General features: G+C 43.0%; 2 protein-coding genes across 2 annotated transcripts; one reads left to right on the top strand and one right to left on the bottom strand.

The window, feature by feature from the left end:
* Positions 1-517: 517 nt before the first annotated feature.
* Positions 518-2923, top strand: rpain (RPA interacting protein). Its single transcript, NM_001140629.1, is given in 7 exon segments — positions 518-688; positions 921-1109; positions 1312-1384; positions 1528-1642; positions 1745-1808; positions 1922-2062; positions 2480-2923. Coding segments are annotated over 7 exon segments (684 nt in total). The 5' UTR covers positions 518-616; the 3' UTR covers positions 2510-2923.
* Positions 2924-3110: 187 nt separating this feature from the next.
* On the bottom strand, positions 3111-10625 carry LOC106603944 (complement component 1 Q subcomponent-binding protein, mitochondrial). Its single transcript, XM_014198200.2, has 6 exons — positions 10213-10625; positions 9541-9691; positions 8158-8251; positions 4007-4102; positions 3718-3843; positions 3111-3478 (listed from the first exon to the last, which is right to left on the bottom strand). The coding sequence occupies exons 1-6, from the start codon at positions 10463-10465 to the stop codon at positions 3329-3331; spliced, it is 870 nt and encodes a 289-aa protein (XP_014053675.2). The 5' UTR covers positions 10466-10625; the 3' UTR covers positions 3111-3328.
* Positions 10626-10876: the final 251 nt, after the last annotated feature.

Here is a 10876-nt window from a genome sequence, read left to right as displayed (position 1 = left end):
ATTTTGGTAATTAAATGTACTTCAGGGAAAGCTCATAGCTTCCCCTTGCCATACGGACATGCTGCCTATGGCTAGAAGTGATAGCAGACTGAATAAAGACTGCTATCGATACTAGAAAAGTATGTATTCCACCACTTCTCCTACAGTGTCCATGTGAAGTACATATGGACATTTTGTATTTTGGTGAAAAAAACAGTAGATGCATATCATGACGTCAACATACACTGTGACAGCAACAACGTGCAAATGGACAACACATATATTTATCTCTGCCTAGAATTGACATTTTTTGAATGATCAATGATTAATGATTGGGAATTATATATATATATATAAAAACATAGTTTCAATGTATTAAAAGAGTTGCTAATATTTTTGCCAAACAGGTTGTTCATTCCTATCAGAGAGGAAGAGTTGCGTGTAGGCAGCGACCCACTCGATTGACTACATATCCCAGGCTTAGTAACAACTTTCCGGGTTGTCGAAAAGCTTAAAACTCGACCACAATGCGCAAAAGCAGAACTGTTTGGTATGTTGTTGTGAACTTGTAGCTAGTTAGGTTTTTTTTGTTTGTTTTATATACACTAAACGGTACATCATCAAAGCTACTGATATCATGGATGCGTTACACAGACATCGTTCTCTTCACAAGGGGACGACTCCACCATGGAAGGAAACCTACAGGAAGGTAACGTTACTTATGGAGTATTATCAATATCTGGACGGTGGCTTGCTAACAAGTTAACCACGGCTAGTTGATAGACCCGAGGCCAAACATTGGAACATTTAGGCGTAATCTTGATCTGAATCTAGCGGAAACCAGAATTGAAATAACGCTCACCGAGTTAATGCCAAGGCTTTAGCTCATGAAGTGTAACTTGTTTTGATGGTTAACTTTTTTGTAATGTTTTCTTCCTCAGCGTTGCGTGGACAGGTTGAAAAACAGCCGATCCAGGTTACTGGAGAAGTACCGTCAGATGGGAGATGGTCAACACTGCAGCACCAAGGGCTCTGTTTTCGTCCAGGAGGTGATGGAGGAAGAGTGGAATGCGCTTCAGTCAGTCAACAGAGGGCTGCCCTCCCTGTGGCGCAGAGACGGAATGGAAGAGGTGAGGGGTTGTCAGTTGCCTACTAATGACTGTACATGAGAGGTAATCGTGTCGCTAACATGACACATGCATACAACTCATCAACAGCTAATTTTACATGAGTTATGTAACATGACATTATATAAAGGTGAAATACACTTTTTTTTTTTAATAAGGCAGATACTAGATAGCTACTAGAGCTTACCTCATGTCTTCTCTACAGATGTACAGTGTCATGAAGGAGTATGATGAACTGGCAGTGTTTGAAGAAATCCAACAGGAACTTATGTCTCAAGGTAGTTTAATTCCCAAATGAATCTTGCCTGACTGTATTAGTACACACACACACACACACACAGCTGCACACAAACGCAGACCAGAAAACAGGACGGGCATAGATGGTTTTCTCTGAATGACATGCAACTTGTTCTCTCTCCAGAGCTCTCCATCATTGAGGAATATGAGAAAAGCATGCAGTTTGAGGAGCAGTACTTGAATTCTGTTGTGGAAGGGCTGGAAGGGGAAAGGCAAATCATATGTCCCATATGTCATGTGTAAGTCTCGCCAAGATGTGACTTGATATGCTATTGCACTTGCTCTGATGTGTCCTAGTTAAGACTCTTAAACCACGGACTGTGCGACTGTCTACATTTCAGACACAACCTAGCTGTGAACAGCCATTTTACATCCTGTCCATGTGGGCTTTACATCAACACAAGGGTTTGTATGATATCTTATACACAATTAAAATGGACCTTTTTGTTGTTGTTGGATTATCTGTTGTGCTGATCACTCTGTTCCTCATGGTCAGTGTCTGTTCATCTCGTCTCCAGCAAAGCAACATGACCCTAGAGTCTCTGCAGTGTCTGTTGGAGAGGAGGGTAACTGAACACATGGAGGATTGTCTTCAGAACCCTGTCTTCTCAATGGCCTCCAATGCAGACAGCGCTCCAAACCTCATGATGAGCTGCAAGGTGACTGACTGGCTTGAATACATGTCTCAAATGGCAATCTGTTCCCTACATAGTGTACCTCTTTTGACCTGAACTCTATGGGCCCTGGTTAAAAGTAGTGTACTATAAAGGGAATAGTGCCACCTGGGACGTAAGTTGTCTTTTATCATACTTACAATCCTCTTGTGTTTGGGAGGTCAGGCCATAATGTAACACTAACTAGTATCACTACTACGCTCCCTACACGTACTGTCCTTGTTGTAGTGCCTCGCTTATCATGTTAAACATTCCTAATGTATTCTGATAAGTCATAATATTTTTGATTAAGGGGGTCCTGCACGGGTTTAATTTCAGGTGTCAAAGCCATTACCCTTGACTAGTTATCATATCGTTGAATGCAGAGTAGGGTGACTGATCGACTCTTGTTTCTGATTTCAGGCTTGTGATTACCTGTCCATAGTTCTGTGAATCACCCATCCTACCAGGGGAAAAGTCTGATTTTAACCCTCCTGTGTCCGTGGGAGGATTTTTGTTCTCTGAAATAAAGACTTTATATTTGTACAGTAAGATTGGGCCATTTTTAGTTTGAATGGTATACAGAGCATGTCTTAAACTTACGTTACAAGGGAATCCGTGTCAAAAGTAGTCACGGCAGTACAATGGGATGCCACAGCTCTGATCATGATGCTTCCTGTTACGTGTCTCAGATGTTTTCCTGGAGGCCTTCCTTCCTCCCTGAAAAGGTACGCATAGACTGCTACAACCAGCTCAATGCATGAATCAAATCCTTTTGCTATGATCACTGGCTTAATTTCTCTTCTGCACTGTTGTCATGTAATGAGGGAAATGTACACATGTCAGCAATAAAATCATGCTTAACCCACTCATGTCATGTCTCACTGCCTTCCCTGTGGCTCAGTTGGTAGAGCATGGTGTGTGCAACGCCAGGGTTGTGGGTTCGATTCCCACGGGGGGCCAGTACAAAAAAAGGCATGAAATGCATGCATTCACTACTGTAAGTCGCTCTGGATAAGAGCGTCTGCTAAATGACTAAAATGTAGATGTGTGGTCAACATTGATACTAACCTAACAGCCTTTATTAACCTCAGTTACAGTAAGATGCAGCAAAATGGTTCAATATGAAATTAAAAGCTGCAGAAACATCAAATGCAATAACTCTTGCACCTATACTTCCCCTTCCAAAATTAGATTGGAAAAACAAATGGAAAATATTTAGAGGGGATGGTGTCTGAAATTTAAACAGAACACAATTCATTAAGTTACACACTAATTACATTTGATAAAGCCACTGAGGTCATCCAGGAACTTGATGTATTCTTGATGCTCCATGGCAGTGCTCAGCTCCATCAGTTCATCAGCAAACGTGTTGTCTACCCCCCGGTCAGCCAGGAAGTCCATCAGGTGGTCATACAGAGCCTGAAGCAAAAGAGACAGGCCAGTTTGAAGCACATAACTCAGGAAAACCTATAAGCCGGGCCAAATTTAAAGTAAAACGGCCTTCCTGAAAATGTCCTATTGTTGGCAGTAAAGTAATCGTAGATTAATAATAATAGCCTGGGTACCAGTCTTTCTGCCCTCTTGGCAACAGGCTAGAATAATGAAGTATCAGTAATGATAGACATGCTGAGGGAAAGACCATGAGCATCAGCTCTTACCCAGTCCAGAGCGTCTGTGTTGAGTGTGTAGGACGTTTCCTTCCACTCTCCATCTCCCTCTGGCTGAAAACTGACCTGACGTATGGAAAAGATGTCGCTCTCCTCTTCCCCTTCACCGTGGCTTACCTGAGAAATCAATTTAACCCAACATTGTTAGATTTATTACTTAAAATGCGGTAAGGAACAAATCAAAGCCTGCTTCCCAATAACTGTTGATAAAGATGTCTTCTATTAATGAAATGTTTCTGGACCATATAGCCAATGATGATTCACTTGTAGGATATCTTACCTCATCTTCAGGATAATGGCAGTCAAACACCAAGGAATGTTTTGCTGCTGGTTTCGTCACCTCGACAACAAAGTTGGGTGTTGACACAACATCTGGCTGTTAAGAAACACACAAGGCTTAGCGTTGTAACAGCTGGCATGGACAAATTCATATAGCGATAAATGTAACTATGTATATACACAACTAAAATAGCAAAAAAGAAAACGTCCTCACTGTCAACTGCGTTTATTTTCAGCAAACTTAACATGTGTATGAACATAAAATTCAACAGACAAACTGAACAAGTTCCACAGACATGTGACTAACAGAAATTGAATAAATGTGTCCCTGAACAAAGGGGGGGTCAAAATCAAAAGTAACAGTCAGTATCTGGTGTGGTCACCAGCTGCATTAAGTACTACAGTGCATCTCCTCCTCATGGACTGTACCAGATTTGCCAGTTCTTGCTGTGAGATGTTACCCCACTCTTCCACCAAGGCACCTGCAAGTTCCCTGACATTTCTGGGGGGAATGGCCCTAGCCCTCACCCTGCGATCCAACAGGTCCCAGACGTGCTCAATGGGATTGAGATCCGGGCTCTTCGCTGGCCATGGCAGAACACTGACATTCCTGTCTTGCAGGAAATCATGCAAAGAACGAGCAGTATGGCTGGTGGCATTGTCATGCTGGAGGGTCATGTCAGGATGAGCCTGCAGGAAGGGTACCACATGAGGGAGGAGGATGTCTTCCCTGTAACGCACAGCATTGAGATTGCCTGCAATGACAAGGTCAGTCCGATGATGCTGTGACACACCACCCCAGACCATGACGGACCCTCGATCCCGCTCCAGAGTACAGGTCTTCGGTGTAACGCTCATTCCTTCGACGATAAACGTGAATCCGACCATCACCCCTGGTGAGACAAAACCGCGACTTGTCAGTGAAGAGCACTTTTTGCCAGTCCTGTCTGGTCCAGCGACGGTGGGTTTGCCGGTGATGTCTGGTGAGGACCTACCTTACAACAGGCCTACAAGCCCTCAGTCCAGCCTCTCTCAGCCTATTGCGGACAGTCTGAGCACCGATGGAGGGATTGTGCGTTCCTGGTGTAACTCGGGCAGTTGTTGTTGCCATCCTGTACCTGTCCCGCAGGTGTGATATTCGGTGTTGTACACCTGGTCTGCCACTGCGAGGACGATCAGCTGTCCATACTGTCTCCCTGTCTTAGGCATCTCTCAGTACGGACATTGCAATTTATTGCCCTGGCCACATCTGCAGGCCTCACGCCTCCTTTGCCCAAGGCATGTTCACGCAGATGAGCAGGGACCCTGGGCATTTTTACCCCAGAGTCAGTAGAAAGGCCTCTTTAGTGTCCTAAGTTCTCATAGTTGTGACCTTAATTGCCCACCGTCTGTGTTTAACTGACTTGCCTAGTTCGGTTAGTAGTCTAACGCTCTAACCACTAGGTTCATTGAACATGCATGGGAAACAGTGTTTAAACCCTTTACAATGTAGATCTGTGAAGTTATTTGGATTTTTACCAATTAACTTTGAAAGACAGAGTCCTGAAAAAAGGGACATTTCTTTTTTTTTGCTGAGTTTATATAAGTTAATGGACAGTTTATATAAGCAGCAGAGTGCGAAACAATTATTTTTTTCCTCACCGTGCCAAGTATTAACTGAGACGGTAACCAGTAGCTATGCTTCCATTAACTAGTCCAGTGATTTTTTTTTTGTCAACATTTATAAAATTTGTATAGAAAATAGATGTGACAATTATCTGCTTGAGTGCATTTAATGATCATGTCGATAAAAACTGCTGGATGTAAAAAATAAAATCTACTTAATTTGCGCAAAAAACTAGTGTTTAATAAACATTTTGTGGTAGAAGTGTTTCCGTTACCCATCTGGGAAAATCGCAAATTAAAGCTGCAATATGTAACATCTTGGGGCGGCCTGATCAAATTCCCAGAGAAACTTGAGTTATAGATCTGTCATTCTCATTGAATACAAGTCTAAGAAGCGGTAGATCTGTTCTAAGTGAGCTATTCTATGCTTCCCGTTCTTAAGTTTAGTTTTTAGTCTTTTAACTTTCAGTTTTGAATACCAACTTCAAAACAGCTGAAAATACAATATTTTTGGTTATTGAAAAGATATTTCACAGCGGTGTAGCTGGTACAATGATTCTCAGCACATTGCTTGTTTTGTCAAACTAAAATTAGACAAACTGTTAGAATTTTTGCAACCAGGAAATGGCGGAGCGATTTCTGCATATTGCACCTTAATTAAATTGGTGACAGCCAGTATGCCCTCCCAACCATCATGTCTCAGGTAGACCATGAATGCCAGCATGGATAGAATGCAATAATTGACTATTTACTCGATTACATATTTGCCACGTTGTAATAGTTCTCATGTGCCAACGTAGCGCCATGTTCAGTGCCATGGTGAAACTTACACTTCTGGAGATCTGTAATAATTGGATGATGAAACTTCCCGGGCGAAGCAATTCAGGCATTCTTAAAAGTCAAGACAATCCCTGTCCTTCAAAAGAGACATTATTTGTTGTTGAAAGAATCCATTTTGCAAGCAGTCGGCATTTAGAATTAAATGTGGATCGGAACTTATAGTTAAGTGATTACATCACGTTCCCCATGTACCTTCAAAAGTATTCAGCGATCATCATTTATTTTATCATAACTTGTTGCAATAAATACATTTTGACAAAAGACAAATCAACCCGTGGTCTTTAGAAAATGTCTCCCATATCTGCAGTTTCCATGAAACACGTCAAAGATTTTATTTTGCGTCATTGCTTTTGTAAAATAAAACTGGGTCAATGGAAACCTGCCTAGTGATTCAAAAAGTAAGCCATTTCATTTACATATCCAGGGAATGCGTGACTGATATTTTGATGTGCCACCTGTCAAAAACAGGATCCAGAATTATCTGATTTATTTTTGGCTCGTCGGGGATGAATTTGCCGTCTTTGTTCATATCAGCCTAGACTATAACCTGTTACTCACCACCCGAGGAAGTCGGAACTCAAAGCACTTAGACTGACAACTCTAAATATTATCTTGTTGCTCGATAGATTGATCAATTAGCCTACATGGATATCAGTAAATGTAATGTGGTACAGAAACTAACCAGCACTAGGCCACTTGGCCTATTCACCGCAAATGGCGTGCTCCAAAACCATACTACACCGCCTACTCAGGTAGCAAAGTGGTGCCGTGAACTCAATATTAAGAGGTGAGAAATACATGATATACTCACAGAAAGCTATGACTCTTGGCAGCAAAATTACAAGATGATGTTTATACACCGAATGGTTGTCTTATGCAATAGAGTAGGGTTCTTAGACCTCTCTCTTCATTCTGACGAACTGAGAGGAGTCTTTGAAGCTTGGGCAAGCAACTGTTTAAGAGATGGCTTGGTGATGAAAACCAAACAGCCACATTGCATTCTATGATTAGTGGTACATGTGAGATCTGTCTCCGGTCTGATTGGGCCAGAATTGTGTGTGTGTGTGTGTGTGTGTGACTTGAGATAGAATAGTAGCCTGAAGGAATAGAACAAACATTTCATTTTATCTGTGAAATAACACAAGAGGCAGATGACAACAGGATGAACCCAAAGTGGCTTCTGGTACCCCCCTAATCTATTCTTGGTATCAGCCATTTAAGAAAGAGCATTGTCTGTAAAGGTTAGATTCTCAGCCCAACACTCAAGGGTGTTGGGTCAACCAGTCTCATTATTGCAATAATGAATCGATATTCAAGAAAGATGATTGTTTGAGGAAATGACAGTCTCTCTCACTTGATTAGAATAGTCCAACAGTAGTTGCTTTGAAAACTGTCTTTCCCCCACAACAGCATTCTGAACAACAGTCATATGCTTGTGCTTCTCAGAAGGCATCTCTCCGTCCTCCGTGTCACAGTGGGCAGAGAGAGTGAGTGGCTCACTCACATAACAACCAAAAGCAAAATACTTTCATAGCAAGAATCAACATAATGCATAGGCAGGCTATTACTGTTGACCAAATAATGATTTTACATTTAGATCAATCTACAGGAATGTTGTGTTGCAAAATTACTTACATAATCAAAATGCTTCAGTAAGAGGAAGCCTGTCTAATTTTCGGTTTATCATCATTCCAGCTCAAGACTTACCTCACTTTCTGCCGACTTCTGTCCCTGCACTTGTTCCGCCTCCTCTTCAAAGTTAGGGGGAACACTGTTGTTGATGTTGAATGTGACGGTCACTCTGCAAGGAAGGGAAGAGATCAGACAATGATTCTATAAAGAATACATTTCAAATTATGTGAATCCTGACCGGGTTACTTTTGTGCAGGTGTGCATTTATTGATAGGACATCCAACTGTATTCATAGTCAAAACAAAATGTCTGCCGTAACTGCTGGGGGGGTAGGTAGTCTAGTGGTTAGAGTGTAGGGGGTAGGTAGTCTAGTGGTTAGAGTGTAGGGGGGGTAGGTAGCCTAGTGGTTAGAGTGTAGGGGGTGGTAGGTAGCCTAGTGGTTAGAGTGTAGGGGTGGTAGGTAGCCTAGTGGTTAGAGTGTAGGGGTGGTAGGTAGCCTAGGGGTTAGAGTGTAGGGGGGGGCAGGTAGCCTAGTGGTTAGAGCATTGGGGGGGGGGCAGGTAGCCTAGTGGTTAGAGTGTAGGGGGGTAGGTAGCCTAGTGGTTAGAGTGTAGGGGGGGCAGGTAGCCTAGTGGATAGAGTGTAGGGGGGTAGGTAGCCTAGTGGTTAGAGTGTTGGGGGGGTGGGTAGTCTAGTGGTTAGAGTGTAGGGGGGCAGGTAGTCTGGTGGTTAGAGTGTAGGGGGGGGTAGGTAGCCTAGTGGTTAGAGTGTAGGGGGGGTAGGTAGCCTAGTGGTTAGAGTGTAGGGGGGGTAGGTAGCCTAGTGGTTAGAGTGTGGGGGGGGTAGGTAGCCTAGTGGTTAGAGTGTAGGGGGGGGTAGGTAGCCTAGTGGTTAGAGTGTAGGGGGGGCAGGTAGCCTAGTGGTTAGAGTGTAGGGGTGGTAGGTAGCCTAGTGGTTAGAGTGTAGGGGGGCAGGTAGTCTAGTGGTTAGAGTGTAGGGGGGGTAGGTAGCCTAGTGGTTAGAGTGTAGGGGGGGTAGGTAGTCTAGTGGTTAGAGTGTAGGGGTGGTAGGTAGCCTAGTGGTTAGAGTGTAGGGGGGGTAGGTAGCCTAGTGGTTAGAGTGTAGGGGTGGTAGGTAGTCTAGTGGTTAGAGTGTAGGAGGGGTAGGTAGCCTAGTGGTTAGAGTGTAGGGGGGGTAGGTAGCCTAGTGGTTAGAGCGTTGGACTAGTAACCGAAATGGTTGCAAGATCAAATCCCCGAGCTGACAAGGTCAAAATCTGTCGTTCTGCAGGGCAGTTAACCCACTGTTCCTAGGCCGTCATTGAAAATAAGAATTTGCTCGTAACTGACTTGCCTAGTTAAATAAAGGTAAAAAATGTGATATTTACTCAGGATGGGGGAGGTATGTTTATGTATATGTAATATTGAGGTAGCGTTATTTTCTCGCCATGCTCTTTACTTTTCTCCAGAGAGCTTCCTGATGAGTTTGGCTTCTGTGCCGTTCTGCTCTAGCTCCCATCCTCCAGACATCTTGGGAACAGTCTTGCTTTTCTGGACCTTCTTCTCTTCTTTCATTTCATCAGACAGGAAATCTCCAAAGGCTTTGTCTCCTGAAACAGAGCAGTTAATAAGATAATATTTATTTTTTTTTTAAACAGGGAAGTCATTATTAACGACACCCTAGTCCTATAGATTATTGCACCCACCCATGTTCCATTTCCAAGGTCACATGCGCATTGCTCGACACAGGTCCAGATACCATTAAGGATGGCTCGCCAGCTAACATCACACTCAGTAGCTGGTTTCATCATCAGCTCTAAAACATGCGGTCTTGCTTGATAAACCCATGAGCTAACTTTTGACTAGATACTATAGACATTACGGTTCCATACATTAAGGGGACACACATTGGTGACATATCTTGCCAATGTCGCCCCTCCAGACAGACAGTTACATGAGAACATATGTTACAAAATATGTCCATGTTTTACAAGCTGGTCGCAGCTATTCCTTCATTGTTTTACACACACAACTAACTAGTTCAACAAGACCAAGCAAGTGGAGGGGGGGGGGTCATTTACCTAGCTAACATAACTAGTACTCATACTACAGTAACTACCTAGCTAGTTACCTTCCGTATGTAGCGACACACATTCACAGGATACAGGACTCCGTCCTTTTGAACTGAAGAGTTTTGGTCGGTATCCCGATGCTGCGCCATTACTGCTCATCATCCAGAGAGACCGGGTGAAAGGCCGGGTTGTTCCTGAGTTTGGAGAGTATAACACCGACCTCGTAAGAGGATGAAGAGCAGGAGTCGAGGACATTGAGGTAGTAGAAACTCGAACTGCGGAACTCACCGCTCGGGAAAACGTCCTTAGCATGATTATAGGTTGGTCAATTTGACTAGTAAATAAAAAAAAATTGTTTGCTAAGTTCCTGTTACCAGCTACTCACGTTAGCTACTGTAGTACGAGTACTAGTTATGCCTGGAAACACACGTGTGGAAGGACACCGTGACCTCTTCAAACTTTGAACCGGAAGTGATCACAAGGTCTAAACCAATGACTAGACCAGACACGTTTTGCAGTAAAAAATAAATAAGTATTAATAGTCAATAAATACATGTAATGAAATATTTATAATAAATCCAACAACCGTGTGTTATGATAACTCGCTACATAACGGTTGTTATTGGTCTACGGTGTAGAGCGCCCCGATGCGTTCAAATTAATGACGAGCACAAGACAACGCATCATCCTGATGGTCATACTGTACGTTCACGTTGATGCTTC

This window comes from Salmo salar, chromosome ssa04 (genome assembly GCF_905237065.1).
Source record: "Salmo salar chromosome ssa04, Ssal_v3.1, whole genome shotgun sequence".
Taxonomy (NCBI): domain Eukaryota; kingdom Metazoa; phylum Chordata; class Actinopteri; order Salmoniformes; family Salmonidae; genus Salmo; species Salmo salar.
The sequence above is the reverse complement of the archived record's forward strand: the minus strand, read 5'-3'. Positions and strand labels throughout refer to the sequence as shown.

What these genes read in the sequence shown, in the direction of transcription:
- LOC106603944 (XM_014198200.2), bottom strand. Translation starts at nt 10,465, where the DNA reads ATGCTAAGGACGTTTTCCCGAGCGGTGAGTTCCGCAGTTCGAGTTTCT. An exon ending in AGAAGTCGGCAGAAAGTGAG is followed by an intron (nt 4,103 to 8,157) that starts GTAAGTCTTGAG and finishes GTTTCTTAACAG; the next exon opens with CCAGATGTTGTGTCAACACC. An exon ending in GCCATTATCCTGAAGATGAG is followed by an intron (nt 3,844 to 4,006) that starts GTAAGATATCCT and finishes TTGATTTCTCAG; the next exon opens with GTAAGCCACGGTGAAGGGGA.